Source organism: Alligator sinensis, unplaced genomic scaffold (genome assembly GCF_000455745.1).
Source record: "Alligator sinensis unplaced genomic scaffold, ASM45574v1 scaffold846_1, whole genome shotgun sequence".
NCBI lineage: Eukaryota > Metazoa > Chordata > Crocodylia > Alligatoridae > Alligator > Alligator sinensis.
The window spans coordinates 1325868-1343126 of NW_005842230.1; the positions used below are offsets into that span (position 1 = coordinate 1325868).

The 17259-nt window shown below is 39.4% G+C and overlaps 1 protein-coding gene across 1 annotated transcript in view; it reads left to right on the plus strand.

Moving 5' to 3' along the window:
- XRN1 (5'-3' exoribonuclease 1) overlaps nt 1–17259 on the plus strand; it is a 54474-nt gene that overhangs the window by 20378 nt on the left and 16837 nt on the right. Inside the window, exons 17-30 of the mRNA XM_025208444.1 lie at nt 2180–2300; nt 2384–2482; nt 3206–3309; nt 5213–5344; nt 6370–6532; nt 7073–7186; nt 8674–8772; nt 10368–10483; nt 11566–11712; nt 13487–13576; nt 14299–14434; nt 14655–14663; nt 15386–15442; nt 16485–16617. Coding sequence (XP_025064229.1) covers nt 2180–2300; nt 2384–2482; nt 3206–3309; nt 5213–5344; nt 6370–6532; nt 7073–7186; nt 8674–8772; nt 10368–10483; nt 11566–11712; nt 13487–13576; nt 14299–14434; nt 14655–14663; nt 15386–15442; nt 16485–16617 — 1520 coding nt within the window. The remainder of the gene's footprint in view (nt 1–2179; nt 2301–2383; nt 2483–3205; nt 3310–5212; nt 5345–6369; nt 6533–7072; nt 7187–8673; nt 8773–10367; nt 10484–11565; nt 11713–13486; nt 13577–14298; nt 14435–14654; nt 14664–15385; nt 15443–16484; nt 16618–17259) is intronic.

Below are 17259 nucleotides of genomic sequence, written 5' to 3' on the forward strand. Positions count from 1 at the left end.
AGTATCTTAAGTGCTGGTATATAAATAGTAAAAACACATTTATTCATAGATTCATAGATGTAGGGTTGGAGGGGACCTGAGCAGATCATCAAGTGCGACCCCCTGCCATGGGCAGGAATGAATACTAGGCTCATATGACCCCCACTAAGTTAAGCTCATATGACCCCAGCTAGGTCAAGCCTCCTTTTAAAGACCCCTAAGGTAGGAGCCAGCACCACTTCCCTTGGTAGCTGGTTCCAGATCCTGGCTACCCTGACTGTGAAGTAGTGCCTCCTGATGTCTAGCCTGAACCTACACTCAGTCAGCTTGTGGCCGTTATTCCTTGTTACCCCGGGAGGCGCTTGAAGGAACAGGGTCTCACCCATTCCCCTCTGGTCCCTCCTGATAAGTTTATAGACTGCCACTAGATCCCCTTTCAGCCTTCTCTTGTGAAGGCTGAACAGGTTCAGGTCCCTTAGTCTCTCCTCATAGGGCCTGCCCTGCTGCCTCCTGATTATGTGAGTGGCCCTCCTCTGGACCCTCTCGATGCTGTCCACATTCCAGTATTTATTGTCCTGGCCCCAGTAAATACTAAACAAAATAACTATCAAAGCTCTCCAAGCCAGAGCGGCCTCATTTGCCAAAACATATATTAGCCAAATACCAGGACGGTAAGAACATACCACAGAATTTGAACTATCACAGTGCTGTATAGGGTAAAAGACTGATCATTGTGATCCAAATACCTGGGCAGAAACAGTTCATCAGCAAACATCATCTAAACTAGGGTTTCTCAACCTCTGGCCCACAGGCCAGATCCAGCCCATAGCACCATGTCATCCCATCCACTGGGTTCCCCATGGGTCCAGAATTTGAAGGTGGAGGGGGTGATACCACCACTCCTGCTGTCAAATGTTTGCACCCATCAGGATCCCTGGACCTAGCACACTGGATCCAGCACCCAGTCCCAGTACGCAGGACTAGACAGGAGTTGTCTCAGGCCCCAGGGCCCACTTTTTGTGTTGGGGCCCCAGGGCCCAATCCTAGTGTACAGGGGGGAGAGAGGGAGCACCTGGGACCTAATCCTGGCAAGTAGGGAGGGGGCAGCAGGGCTGGTTCCAAGGGCCACTCATCAGGCCCATGGGGCAAAAGGTTGTGCACCACTGATCTAGACCATTAGGTTTTTAAAGATTAACATCAGCATTTTGAATTGTATTCAAAGTGAGCTGGAACTCATTGTAGAGGGTTGAGCATAAGTTTTACATTATTTATGTGCCAGCGTCCAAAAGTACACAACTGTGCTTTTGACAGCAACTTCTAGATTAATTTCAGAGATATCCTGAAGAAGAAAGTGTTACACGAGGTTAGCTGAGACATAACAAAAGCAGTAGTATTTCTTACAAGGTTCTCATTAGAGAGGTGTAAATAGCCATAGGTGCGCCAACACTGACACTTTAATTTCACAGTAGTATTGAATCCTGTAAAGACCTCAAGGTTGTGAAATATTTTGCACACATGGAAAGTAGCATACTGCAATAAAGGATATATAGTCTCTCTTCACATATTTCTCCTGTCCAACAGAAATCATATTTGTTTTATCTAGAAAGAGTCTCATCCAACTACCTTTCATACAAATCACTATTTTAATCTCACACCATAAACATTAATTAGTCCTTTAAGCTCTTAGTTTGAGTTGACAAGGAGCTAAGTATCACTAGTAACACTGCTGAAGTCTCCCCTAGTTTTGTTAATGTACTCTTTGAAAAAATTAACTAAAAGAATTGGGCTCGACACACAACCATTTGCCATGTATGTGCCCAATGCCATTTGAGACCTTTTAGAGGGACTGTACCTCCACTGAGGAACTAGTACTTTCACTGCAACCAGATCCATGCTTCCACTGTTGATGTGCGCATAACCCAGAGGCTGTGATCTTTTCACAGTTCCCCAGTTCAATAGTAATTTGTTATTAGAGGTCTCCTTAGAACAAATAATAAACAAGACCTGAAGAAAATTAAAAAAAAATAAAATAATAAAAGAACAGAGGGAAAAAAACTGTTTTTGTTTAGCTACTTTTCTTTTTCAGGAGATGCATTTAAACTGCCCAAGACCAACTTCTATGAGCCAGAGTTTGGCCATCCCTGATAATATGATGAAGCTGTTTTAGTAAATATCTTGTTTTTATTTACTTGTTTTCTAGGTATAAAACCATAGCCTTGGATGCCTGGCATGTTGAAATAACCCACAATAAAATTACTAAAATTAACAAGAGTGCTTTGTATTTCTGTGGGTTTCCTACTTTAAAGCATATTAAACATAAGGTAAATGATTACTTTGGAATTTTTCCCCATCTAGTTTACAAATTATTAGGAAACGATTCAAGGATGTTCTTTCTCTCACTTAGTTCTATCTAAAAAAAAATGGAGTACAAGTTTTCCAGCAGAGCAGCCATGGAGAGAACATGATGTTAGACATTGTAATTGATGAGGATTCAAAAGAGCAGGTGAGTATCTGGCTTGTTAAAGATTGTCTTTGTCTTAGGTACTCCTCTTTCCCCTGTGGGACCAATGGATTGTCTCATTTACCTTACTCTTACCTAAGAGATCTTGAAGGAAAGATGGGAAGAAATCAAGAGAGGTGGGATTACATTTGTAGAGTAGCAAAATTTATAGGAAGAGGAGAAATTGAAGGGCAAGTAGCTGAGAAAGCAAAATAAGAACAGAGAAACCTCAAAAAAAAAAAAAGAGGAAGAAAGAAAAATGGGTAAAGTGGGTCTCCATAGGAAATTAACAAAAAGATTTTCAGGAACGTGGTAGCAAATAATGCAAAACAAGTATAACTAATAGAAAAAAAATGTAGGGATTTTTGGGAAGGTGCAGGTGCCCCAGACTGTAGCATAATTGGAAATAAACCCAGTCTTCTGGCTCTGCATATTATTCCTTATGTGTTAGGCCACAGCTGAAATCTAGTTACCTCTCACTGTATAATTCTTTACTTTTTTTTTCAAAAGATTAACTATATATGTTATCTATCAAAACAAATTGGATGTACCAAAATCTCTTACAATTCTCACTGTATCACAAAATATGATGCTGCCATTTTTTCATTAGAATTATTTTTATTGCAGCAAATAGCTTGCAGATATTTTATTGATTTTATGTTCTGTAGATTTATTGTGCAATAATTTTAATTTGATGGATAAAATAACAGCTTCTTTCTGTTTCAGACTGTAGAAAATGTGTCCAGTTTGGTGCTTGGAAAGTCGGTCTTTGTTAACTGGCCCCACCTTGAAGAAGCCAGAGTTGTAGTTGTGTCAGATGGAGAAACAAAGTAAGGAAAACTGGCTGCTTGCCTTATTTATCTGCTCTGTAAAGGCTCTATAGATCTGTGACAAGGCACTCAGCCTCTTCTCTGCTGTCCTTTGCCTGCTCACAACCTCTTGGCCCCCTGGTTTGCCTGCTATTTCACTTGCCACATCTTGGTCTTGCTGTCAGGGGCGGGCAATTATTTCCGGCGGAGGGCTGCTTATTGAGTTTTGGCAAGTCATCGAGGGCTGTATACCAGGCAGCCAGGGGCAGATAGATATTAATTTTCTAAATTTTTAGGGGCCCTGTGGGCCAAATAGAATGACCTGGTGGGCAGCATCTGGCCCATGGGCTGTGTTTTGCCTGCCCCTGTTCTAAGTTGTAAGGCTGGTAGCAGGGATGGAGGAGCCTCTTGATGGGTGTATCATCTTCCCTGTGGCTCTCAGAGAAATGCCTCTAACCTTACTGCAATTTCGCCCTCTAGTCTTTGTCCATTTTGTCAGGGTCTTGGCCTCCCCAGCCTTGACCCCTTTTTCGTCTCTGGCTGGGCACCCTAACTTGGGTCCACAGTTCTGGCTTCCAGCCCAACACTCTTGCTACCTGCTCTCAACCCCAGAGCCAGGCTTACTGAACCCTAGTATTCTCTGGCCAGGCAGGGGCAGGATCCATTATTGTGCCTGTAGGCATCTCATAACTTCCTTCTCCCCTTTATAGTCACTCCTGTACTGCCAGATAAGGTTTATCAGAAACAAAAAGGAAAAATTAAGTGTCTGCTTAATAACAGAATTCCTTCCCCCTTCAGCACCATGCAACACACAAAAAAACCTGCAGGAACCGAGAAATAATATCTTTTCTGATTATGATCTCTCTCTGAGTATTCAGTCTTTATCAGTATGCTTGCACCCCCCACCAAGTAATCTCTCTCTGGTTCTCCTCATCTGGATCAGTGCTCTGGCTTCTGAAGCCAGGAGTTGTAGCATCCCTCTCCTTCCTCAGCCAATGCTGCCTTTCACCCTGCACAAATACTCTTGCCCTCTGGTCTGTGGGCTGGGTCTTAAGTATGGGGAGGTGTGGGGGGAAGATGTCCTTTCTCTCCAGGCTTGCCTCTGAGATCATGTGTTGACAAACCACTAGTCACTTAATTTACAAGCCATAGTGTTGCTTGCTGCTCCTTCCTTAAAGCAGTGGCCTTCAGTTCCCTACCATGGGTCCCTCTTGTGTGTGCACATGCTCTCGTGCTCTCTCTCTCACCCCTATGACACCTGCCCTTCCAACTCTCTCTCACCTGTGTTCAGCAACAGGGTAAGGGTCCCCTGTTACAAGGTCAAACATTAGTCATATCTGTTTTTATCCAGGTTCACTTACAGCAGCAGTCCACAACCTTTTTAAGCTGTGGGCTGAAATGACCCAGTTTGGGTCAGAGTTGAGTAGGAGGGTGCTAGAGCCTAACTACTGCTGCTGCTTTTCTTCATGGCAGCACAAGGGAAGTGACCAGCACTGCTGCTTCTTACAACAGCAACTGCTACAGAAGCCCTACATCTGTGGGCCAGATCAAGCGGCTCTATAGGCCAGATTTGGCTTGTTGCCATAGTTTGCCAACCCCTGACACAGTAAATTACTTATCTAAAAATGGTCATGGTGTCTCAGATGATAGTGCAGAGGGAGCGATGTTGAGCAGGTCTTTTGGGGTTGGTCATAAGTATAAAAGAACCAGACCTCCAATGTTTTTCTCAGGATACAGGGGGAAGAACTACATTTTTTTAAATGGATCTCTTTTCTCTGTCTCTCTCTGTCTCTCTCTGCCTCTGTCTCTTTTCTCTTCTTCCCACCCCCCCCATTTTTTCTACTACTGAAGGAAAAATAACTTCTGTCTGAAGTGCATGTGAACCTTGTTTGGCTAAATGCATGCATATCATATGCTCTTCAAGGTTTTATTTGGAAGAACCACATGGAACACAGAAGCTTTACCTGGGAAATGCTATGCCACCAACTAAAGTGGCATATGTCGGAGACAAAGAACAGAACATCTGGTTAAAAGAAGTTCAAGGGATTACAGAACAGTGAGTAACTAGGAATTTAAAGTTTGTAACTTAAAGTGGTCTCTATATTTATTTTACTTCATGGATTCAGTGAGATTAGTTCTGATGCACAAATGATGATAAAGGATGCTAAACTGGTTAATGAGGCTGTTGGAACATGAGAATTAGGGGTAAAGCATGAGAGAGTTGCTTTTCATTTAGCTCTCCCACCGTGCTTAGGTTTGATTTTTATTTATTTATTTATTAATGTATTTATCTTTACCTGGCAGCTGTCCTAGCTAATCACTTTCCAACGTGTATTTGAAGGAATTTTGAGGAATCTATTCCTTTTCTTTTAGTGGCAGAGATTTTCAGAAACTCATTGCTTTTGTTCTGTTCCATCTTTACTGCGCTCTTGGACCCTCACTGTAGTCCTGCATATCTGCAGAAATGCACGCACTCAAGAGATTTTAGAGATGAGGAAAGGCTGAGCACAGTGAAAGATGAATGGACCTACAGCAGTTGAACTCAACAAAGGGATTATTGAATGTACAGATTGCTTGCTGTAATTGTTGGAAAGAAGTGTAGGTAAAGCCATAATACCCATTATTCTCATATTACCATGAGAAATTTTTGAGTGCAGTTGCTCCCTATAGAGCATGCTCATTGGATATCCTTGCCTGTTGGATGTGGTTCAAATACCCAAGCAACAGCAAGATGCTTAGTCGTATACTAAAATGCAGCATAGATCAGTGCATTGATACCTTTGGACCTCATAACTTAAAATGTTTTCTTTTAGCAGAGCCCCATATTCTGGGAGAAGTATACAATAATTATGGATTGCACATTATGGAGTCATATTACGCCTAAATAAACACCTTATTTTGTAGCTCCAGGTTGTTAAATCTGTATATTACTCTGTTTTATAAAGCAGGTAACAAAACAAAAACAACTTTTATTTTAGTTCAAAGGAGTTCCATCCAAGGTCATGTTAATTTTTTTTTTAATTGTGTAATTTAGTTCCTTGTATTTTAATCCAAAGTGAATTCTTTCTTTTTTTTCCTCAGCTACCAGAGAAGAAAAGGAATAATTGTAAATAAAACCTCAGTAGTTGTGTATGCTCAACTACTCACTGGTCGTAGATATCAGCTAAATCAAAGTGGTGATGTTTATTTGGAAAAGCAGTGGTCAAAACAAGTTCTTCCTTTTGTTTACCAAACTGTTGTTAAGGTAAATATCACAAAAGTCTAATCTCTTCTTTTGCTTTCCAAAGGGAAGAAAACAACACACATTGTCTTAAAACAACAAAATTAATAATGATAAATTTTATTCTAATGTCAATAGAGCATCTTTTCAAATATTTAGAGTGTATGTTGTCAAGCTCAAAACATTAATGTACTTAATGTTTCCTATAACAAGGAAGTTGTGACCTAGATTTAAGACAATTTTGTCAGAAAAGCTGAGAACTTGTATATTTTAGTTTGATTGCTATTATCTTTTATTAGTGACTTTTGAGTAAGATACACTGGTCATTTTCTACTGGGTGTAGCCTATTTGCTTATGCAGCTTCACTTGCGGTATTTAATGTAGAGTTGATGTAAATGTTGTAGGTGCTTACATTAGTATAAAGGGAATAGTTTGTAATTTATTTGATTAGTGTCTGTTATATATTTAAGAAGTAACATCTCTTTAATAGAACTGTAATGAACATACTGGGATTGGTAGTTACTCAGCATTAATATAGTTTTCTTTTCTTATTGTTCCATATAGGATATCAAAGCATTTGACTCCCACTTTTCCAACATTAAAACCTTGGATGACCTGTTTCCTCCTGGAAGTACAGTCTTTATGCTAGGATCACCTTATTATGGCTGCACAGGAGAAGTTAGTTCCAAATTGTTTGTTCTTGCAATATTTCTTTAGTTTCTGACCTATAAAAATCAACAGTGACTCTCCAGTGCTACATGGGAGGATTTGGCTCTAAAATTGATTGATTTAATTAGCCAAGGTTGGATTATATGTACTTCAGGGATTTTTTGTGGTTTAGTTGGAGTAGTGATGCTCCTCTTCCTCATCTCATCTCACCCTGATGCTGGGTGGCAGGGCCATCCCTAGGGGGCATGTGCTTTGTGGGGCTTTGCAGAGCTGGGTGGAGCAGCAGCAGCGCGAAGCTAGGTGGAATGGCATGAAGCTGGGCGGAGTGGTGGCTCTTCATCCAGCAGCTTGCTACCCCCACATGGGCTGATTTGCCCCAGGCCCCGCACCCTACTTGGGTCGCCTCTGCTGGGCAGCCAGGTGGGGTGTGAATTAAAGCAGTCTATATCAATGATTCTTGACCAGGGTGGCACAAGCTCCTTTGAGGGGTGCCATGACAGCCTCTGTGAGAGGAGGCAGGCACTAGCTTCTCCAGACACCAGGAACCATGCATCTGCCTCAGTCCTCAGATCCCTCCCATCAGCTCCAGGAACATGGGATGAGCAAGGGAATGAGCTGTACTAAAAATCACAATCCCTGCACCAGCCACCTCCACATGCAGCGCTGTGCTTTTTCAGCTTGTCTCCTATCCCTTCCTTGATGTTCCCAGAGCTGGTAGGAGGGGCCACAGGGAATGTCATGCTGTTCAAGTCCCTGAAGGAGCAGCCGCAGCAGCAGGGGCCACGTTCACTCCCTCAGGTACAGACTAGGGGCAGGGAGTGGGAAGACCATAGAAAAAGCAGGGCATAGATGGGTCTCCCCTGTGCCACCCTCACTTGGCACCAGCCTGTGCACCAGTGGCCACTGTTATTCCTTTCTGCATTCTGCAGAGACAACCGTCTCCCTCAGGGGTCTAATGACCAACTCCCAAGTTCTCTGATCTGCCCTGCCTAGCAACCCTTCCCACTCCAAACACTGTGAATCATCCCCTTCCATACTATCCTGACAACCTTTTAAGGATGCTGTAGGGCATGGGGAGATAAGCACTATAAGAAATAAAATAGTCTTTAAATGGCATGTCACTAGATTCTGAAAAGTTATTGAGGGGAACCTTGAATGTTAAAAGGCTGAGAACCATCAGTCTGGCGTGGTCAGCCTTTTGTGTGGGGGGAGGGTTGTTTATAGTCGCTCACCCTTCTAACTTACTATAATAGGGCCAACCCTGTAAAGAAGCTGTACCAGGATCTGAGGATAGCATATGTGAGATCTAAGGTTCTACCTCCTCCACTTGGATCTCTGCTCTGTAGAAATAACCTGCACCTTGGGACCTGGTTCCAAAATTTGGTTTTGGTTTTTTTGGTTGGGTTGGGTTGTTTTTTTTTACATTAATCTTACCCAGTTAAGCAGAGTCATGTATGGACTGTTCTCTCCCCCAAACATATTTTGTTTTTCTCAAGGTTCAGGATTCATGTGATGTGATCACAGAAGGTAGAATTCGTGTTGTTTTCAGCATTCCATGTGAACCACAGCTTGATGCTTTAATACAGAATCAGCATGTGAGTACTTCTGTTTTTCATTAAATACCATTACATAGTTAACTATTTTTTCAATGGAAAATGTTCTTTACTGTTATTTCCCGATTACATGCCTTTTGTGCAGCCATCCGTGTCTGGGAAATACTAATAATGTTTTGTTCCTGGAGGTTCTCTTAGTATTAATACTGTAATGAAAGGCTGAATACAAGATTTGTTTAGAAGCAGTGAAATACATTCTGAGCATACAATTCCATATCCACTTTCCACAGTTTTCTTCCTCTGTGGGATGGCCTAGTGCTGCTAAAATCTGGTTTTTACTTGTGCTACAGTCAGGAGTCTTGGTATCAATTTGCCACTTCCTAGCAGTGAGGAATTAGTGTCACTGTGAGCTTGTAACTACTTTACTCAAATCGTTTCATTAGACACTTTCATTTCTGGTTGTTGTTAGCATTTTACATTGTAATCTTTGAAGCTATGATTAGTTTGGAAACTAGTTAACTCAGACCAAGTCATTACAGTAGCCAAGGCCAGCTGGGAGGCTCTTGCAAGATGTCAATCCCTGAATGTAAAAAGATTATGGCAAGATAGCAGGGTTTATTCAATTGATGGCACTTTGCCTTTGGAACTAGCTCCTTTTGGTAATCTGTGAGGGCCTAAGAACTCAAAGCAACAGGAGGAATGTTTTTGTTTGATTTAGCTCAGTGTTTTTCAAGCCCTGCAAAAGCAGAGACTGTATTAGAAAGAACGAGCATTATTTAGTCTGGAGAAGAGAAAATAAGGGGGTGGGATTTGATAAGTCTTCAGATACCTGAATAGGATGGAGATAGGCCATAAAGAACAGGCCTAGAAGCAACGGCCTCAAACTGAAGCAGAATAAATTTAGGTTAGCAATTAGGAAGAACTTTCTTCCTATAAAAGTGGTTAAACATGGAACTGGTTATGTAGAGAGACTGTGGAATCTTCATCCCTGGAAATTTTAGAGAGGGTTAGACAGACAGTCCACAGGGATGGTTTAGACAGATGATCCTGCCTGGAGTGGGGAGGGCTGGAATAGATGACCTCATGAGGTCCCTTACAGCCCTATGATCCTATGATTACCTTTTATTATTCAGACAAGGATATTTGGGTGAATCTGATATCTTTTATTAGACCAACTTAAATAGTTGGAAACAAATTTTTAGCAAACTTTCAGGTTTAAAAACCCTTCATCAGGCTGAAGAAGTCTCTACAGTTGGTGTGTGCTCTTCCTGGGTGGAATCTTTTATTATTCAGTATTTATAATAATAGTACTCAGAAGATCTGGATCAAAGCTCTATTCTGCTATACTCTGCACAAGTAGAAATAAAGAGGCAGTCCCTGCCTCAACGACTGTTGTAATTTCTTCTTGCATAGGGTAGGGTGAGAGCCTGCTCCTCTGGATCCCCAAGCCTGAACTTGGGAAGAAATGGTGCTACAAAGGTAGCTGGTTTCCTTTCTCTTCTTGCTTGCTCCCAGTACAGAAAGGGGAGAAAAATATATAGTTGTTAGCAGAAAAAAGAGTTTTCAAAAATAATGAAGACTGACTTATTTCATCCATCCTGTTATATGGTTGATTTTTTTGATTTTTTTTTTTAAAGAAATATTCTGTGAAGTACAATCCTGGATATGTATTAGCCAGTCGTCTTGGAATAAGTGGATATCTTGTCTCCAGGTTTACAGGAAGTATATTTATTGGAAGAGGATCCAGGAAAAAGTATGTATGGCCATTAGAAACTTTTTTGTAAACAAAAAATGGAATTATATATGTAAAATTATAATTTACTTACTATACAGAATTGATGTTTTTCCCCCCATGTTTTATAATTCTGTTTTATACCTCCTCGTACAGTTGAATTCTAATGCCATCTGTGGGGTAAAATCATATTGATATTTTATTTATTATAAGCATTTTTTCAAAAAAATCTGCTATACTAATATTTATAACTTTGCTTGCTAATGGAAAATTTTCAGAGCTTTTTTAAGTAAGCTGGGTTTTTTCCTCCTGGCCATCAGGCACAAATAGCAAGTGATGGGCCCCCTCCACCAATCGGTGGTAGGGGGCACACGGGAGACACTCCAAGATTAAAGAAGCTGCCACACTGCACGCTTCTGGTGGAAATTCCAGAGATCCCTAATTATAACTATTTAATTTTTGCTGAGGCATGGACTAAAAAATTATAATCTTGAAATATGTATTTTTTTTATTTAATCTTTAAAAAAATGTTGATGTGTTTAATGTCATCTTGTATTAAAAACAATGCAGTCTCCAGCTGGGGTGTTTGTGTAAAAGACTGTTTTTCTGTTTAAGGTGTTTTGGAATTGAACTTGGGGGTTTTTTAATCCTTCATTTGTAATGTAACCCCCCATTCTTCTTGTACAAGGAAATGTCTAAAAAGACTATATTTAGACAAAGCATCTTACTGCTCCTTTATTTTGCTAAAAGGAGTGCTGTGGGCCGATTCATGGCACCTCAGCTATTTCAGTTCAAGAAATGTGCCTAGTAGTTCTGAGACTGCAGAGGTGACATTTAAATTTTGATTATAACGTGTGATTTTATTGAACAGCACATAAGATTGCAGCTGCATAAAACTTGTGATAAGATAAGGAAACAAGACATGACATTCTTCCCTAAAACTCAAAGCACCCATTTCCTAATACTGCTTACTGAGTTAGTTAACTGAGAGGTAAATGACAGGTAAACAAAGATATTAGTTACCAAAACAACTTTTCTCAGCCATGTCATGTCCACATTTTTTTCTCTCTGAACACACTAATCCATTTTTAACTGTTTTGCAGTCCCCATGGAGACCACAAGGCAAACGTGGGGTTGAACCTGAAGTTCAATAAGAAGAATGAAGAGGTGCCTGGCTATACTAAGAAGGTTGGAAATGAATGGATGTATTCTTCTTCAGTAGAGCAACTTCTTGCAGAGTATTTAGAAAGGTAAATGTTGACTAGGGCCATGAATATCACAGAAATTGTCAGTGTGTTTAATATTTTATGCAGAAGTTTGTTATTGATGAATACTCCAGGAGGAGAATCCCCAAACCCTTGTTCAATGGAAATAAGTGCATCAAATTGGCGTGTTTGGAAGGTTTGACATTTTCAGACCTTTAAAACTGTCCCATAATACACCATGAAACAATAAAGAAAAATCTTGGCAACATTATTAGCAATGTAGGTGGCTGATTCATAAAATTAGACTTGAAAAAAGTAGAAGTAAACCATTCCTTTTTTTTGTTTTCAAATGGACAATAAATTTTTAGTTAAACCTTAACACATTATATATAGAGGTGTGTGTAAAAAATATATAGAATATAGAAGTATATACATATGCCTTTATATACATATGCATACAAATAAATATATCGTCCTTATTTTTTTCATATTGAAGCTATATTTGTCATTGATTTTTTTTTTTTTTGTACATTCGACTGCAAAAGGTAGTCTGGAAGGAAGGTTTGGATTAGGACATTTATTACTTGAGAAATTAAGCTATAATTTAGGAGCAGTGTTTCAAAAACAGTTAAAGTACTAGTAAGATGTCTTGTGTGGAGGCATTGAAATTATTTTTATTTTGATTTATTGAAGATTTACATACACATGCGCACACACACAAACAGAGGTCTCTTGTGCATTGCAATTTTAACCCACCTTGACTTAAAACTATTATATAACTTTTAGGAAGTTCACTTTCTTTTCTTTTTTATGCTGTTTTATTTTGAAATCTCATTGAAATCAGTTTAAAACCTTTTGTAATTTTTCCTAATGGAGGAAGAATTCAAATTTCAAGCTGAAATGAAATTTAATATCTGGAAGTGATTTTTGTGAAGGAGGTTATTAATTACATTCTAGTACAGGGCTGTCCAACTTCTTAACGGCCAGAGGGCTGCACCCCGACATTCGCTGCTGCACAATGCCACAGGTTTCCCTTATGCCATAGGCTGTACCACCACAGCCCCTAGTGTAGGAGTAGGAAGGGAAAGTTCCTGGAATTGGAGAGCCTAGAGACCTGACTGCAGCAGCTGTCAGAGAGATAAGGCGTTGGCAGGTGGGTAAGAATTTATCATGTGCACTCAGTATGCAGTGCACATGATAAATCATAATGAAAAGAACACTTAATCACTTTCTAGTCCCTTATATATTAAAGTTACCCTCTGGCAGAGACAGTCATGTAGAACTACAACATGAATGAGAGAGTATGGGGAAATAGCTTAGAAAACAAACATCTAAAGATGCCCTAGGGATTTAGAGTGGTATCCCATCCCATCAGTGTTCCCCACCAGAACCTTCTTTTCATTCCTTTAAGTACGTAACATTTTGTCTTGCAACTCAAGTAGTTTATTTTGTGAGGTTAGAGATGGAACATACAAGATCTTTCAGTTTAATTCCTTTACTAAATATTCCCATGTTGTAACAATCTATTCTTCTAGCCAAAATGAACTGCACAGACCCTTCTAGAGCCATCCACTGTTGCATCTTGGCTTTGTAAGACGCACATGAGAAATTCCCTTTTCTTCGATCCTCCTAGCGAGGAATGGTTTTAGGGCAGAGCTCTGATTTTGTGTCTGTCAGCAGATTACACCAGCAATATGGCAAATAAGAGACTTACAACTTCACTAAAAAGCTATTGCATTACTTATTTGGGATTGTTTTGAAGCTTATCATAATTTATTTGTGACTTTGTGAAACTAGACATTATTATTTTTGTTATTAGGGTCCCTGAACTCTTCAGTTATATAGCCAAAAATAGTCAAGAAGATATATTTTTTGAAGATGACATTTGGCCTGGTGAGGATGAGAATGGGTGAGCTATATTTACATCTCTTCAATAAATAGTCCCTAACAATTGATCTAGTTATTAATTCAATAAACACAAGAGCAAAAAAAATACAGTTACTTCTGAATGGTTGAAACCATCCTGTCCCAAATACTAAGCTGAAAATATTGATGTAGTAAAAATGTTCGAAAATACTGCAGTTGCTGAAATATCTGAAGTCTGGAAGATTGCCCAGCACGAAAGGGTGGCCAGGAAAATGAGAGCAGGAGAGATTTAAGAGTGCTGAAAATGGATGCCAGCATATAACAGTGGCCTTTTTATAAAAGCTGGCTTTAGGAGCAGAATCATTCTAAAATTACTCTGACAAAATTATCAAGACATTGTACGTTTTGTTTCTGGAACCCAAGTATTTACTTCAAATCTCACATCTGTACAGTTCAGTTACAGCTTTTTAAAATTCTTGTTCTTAAAATCATTTCATGTGGCTAGTTTTAGTATTTTTCTTTTTTTAAATAGTCATTTTCAGTCTGGAAAGTAGAATTTCTGGGCTTATACTTTTGAAGCTTTCTTTTATGGTTCAGTTAAATTTCTTGTTGCTATAAAGTATCGCAATACTTATCAACACTAGCATGCATTTGTAAGCAGGCCTATTACTCTAGTAGCTGGGTGACAAATAGAAGAACCTGGTGTGGTGCATACTATGTAAACCCTCAACCATTTTGATTTGTATGAAATCCGCTCTTGCCTAGGGCTGAGAGAGTTCAAGAAATTGTTGCCTGGCTGAAAGCACATCCTGTCAGTGCTTTGTCTCGCTCATCTTGTGACTTACAAATTTTGGATGCAGCTATAGTTGAGAAAATTGAAGAAGAAATAGAGAAATGCAAGGTATGAAATATTTTACTAAAAGCAATTGTGCATATTTTTCCAAACACTTTATTCAAACTACAATAAAATGGTTTGAATTCTTTGGAATGGCAAATATAAAAATTCTCTTTAAGGTGGCAGGGAAGTATGTAAGAGCAAGGGCAAGTTTTAAATGGACTATTAGTTTCCATGTCATGAAGTCCCATGAGATGTGGTTGATATTTTATATGTTGTTTGCTAGATTCCAGAGGTAAGTGACTTAGAGATTCATAGATGCAAGGGTCAAAAGGGACCTCAACAGATCGTCAAGTCTGACCCCCTGCCTAGGCAGGAAAGATTGCTGGGGTCAGATGCCTATCCAGCCTTCTTTTAAAGACCTCAAGGTAGGGGAGAGCACCACCTCCCTTAAAAGACCATTCCAAATTTTGGCCAGGCTTAACATGAAGAAGTTTTTCCTGATATTTAGCCTAAATCCGCTCCCTGTCAGTTTGTGACGTTAACTTTTAATTTTTCTTGGATCCATTAAATACACACATCTGACTTCTTATAACCTCTATAGTTAAAATGTTAAAGTCGTTATTTTAAAGGTGGGGCCTTTTAATATCAAATTTGTAGCATGATTCTTAGTCTTTTGTGACAGCTATATGTCCCTGATTAGGAGTACCCTTATTTCTAAAATACATCTTTCAAGTTGAATATTGCTTACTTGAATAATGCGTTTCAGTTTGAACACGCCTTAACTTATAGCTTAAGGATTTCATTTTTTGGGGTACTATTTTCTTGTGAAATCACTTTGAAACCAGTTTAAATCCTATTCTAATTTTTCCTATTGAATGAGGAATTCAGTTTCTAAACTGACTTCCTTTCTCGTTGTTGGTGAAAATCTTAATTTAGGATATTGCAAAACAATGGCATACATATCAAACTTCACCAAATCATTTTTTAAACTCTTGGTTTGTTTCTTTCCTCCAGCAAAGAAAGAGTAACAAGAAGGTGCGAGTGACAGTGAAACCCCATTTGTTATATAGGGTAAGTGATTTGAGAAGCTTTTTTTTGTTTAAAAATAAAATTATTTTTTACGTTAAACCTGTTTAAAGCTTAAAGTCAAATTTGTTAAATTAAATACTTTTATCAATTTTCAAAAAGTAAAAACGTTTCCATCACATAACTTGAAGGGGATTTATTGAGGTGCTCTAGAGCAGTGGCTGGATGAGTGGCACAGAACCCGTTCACGGATTGCTTTGGGCCCCATGCACCCAGATCAGGCTGACACTGCCCCTGCCTAGGTTGGGCCAGCACCACCCTCACCTGGCCCCGCATACCTTGATGGGGGACCTGCACTGTACACCAAATGAAATACACAGTGCCACACTATCTGGGCCTCACGACTCCCCATGGGCCCAGAAATTTGGCAGCAGGGAATTGGCAATTAACATTGTCACCGCTCCCCTGACACCAAATTTTCGGACCTAGGGGGAGCCTCACAGGCTGGATCTGGTCCCCAAGGCAGGGTTTGAACACCCCTGCTCTGGAGAATCAGCCTGAACATGGTGATATGCAATAGCAATTACTTTTGCTGGAAAAAGAAAAGAAATTCTACTAACTGAACTCTGTCAAGTAGGTCAACTCTGTCTGCTTTGCCTCCTTGAACCTACCTACAGCTTTCCTCCAGTTTTGTAATATGCAAAAAGAATACAAGATACTTCACATCAACCTGCTTTTGATTCTTCTGGGTATCTCATAGATAGCACTGGTACTGGGACAAGGTGGGCTGAACTTGTATATCAGTCAATTTGTGTTGCTTTCTCTTAACTCTTTGGACCTGTCCAGGACGATGAGTAGCATGGTAGCTCCACAACTGCAGCGCTATTATATTATTTCTGTCAAGTCTTGTAAACTTTCTACATGACTGTTGGAAGAACAATTCAAAATTTTGTTTCCTGAAAAATATGGAATCTTGTTACAGAACTTTTTTAGAAAGTTTTAAAACTGGTTCACATAGTTATGAATTTACTCTGATTTTATTCTTCATTTTTTGTTAGAATTAATGTAGTCTTTTGGTTAATATCAGCCTTTAGAACAACAGAATGGGGTTGTTCCAGATCGAGATGCAGAGTATCGATTGTTTGATCGTGTTGTCAATGTGAGGGAAAACTTCTCTGTTCCAGTTGGTCTCCGAGGTACCATTATAGGAATTAAAGGAGGTAAAGTTTTCCCTATAATAGCAATCGCATATTGGCTATATTGTTGATATGAAAGCAGCACTTTTTTTCATTAAATAGTTATAAGCAATACTAAAATTTTTCACTCAAGTTGTAATTATAGTTCAGGTTCCTACTGACATGTTTAAGGGATTTTCTACATTTGAAAGTTTTTTCAGAATAAGTTGTGAATTTAAAATATAATAACTGAACAGATAAACCAGCTGTAACCTAGAGGCTCAGGATGTCATTTTGTTTTGCATGTTAAATAGTTCTATCCTCAAATGAGGAACTACTTACCCTTTAGTCTCCCTTAATAAGAGTGAGATGGAAAAATCAGTGAAAAAAGGATAGCTCAAAACGAGAAATCAGAAATGGTTGGTCAGATAAATGCAAAAGTAAAAAGAAAAGGATAATAGAATAAATAGGGAATTATAACAAGGGAAATCCTAAAGTTTGGATTGGATATAGGACTGCACCAAATACAGCTCATATTAACATTGGGCAGAAGTTCTCAGCATCTGCTTTGGCTTCTGTTTCAGCTCTTCTTTCTACGAGTCTCTTCCAGTTGTTTTTTTCTCTGGCACCAGGATCCTTCATAACACTTTGCCACCTGTTTTGAAGTACTTAGATGCAAAAACACAA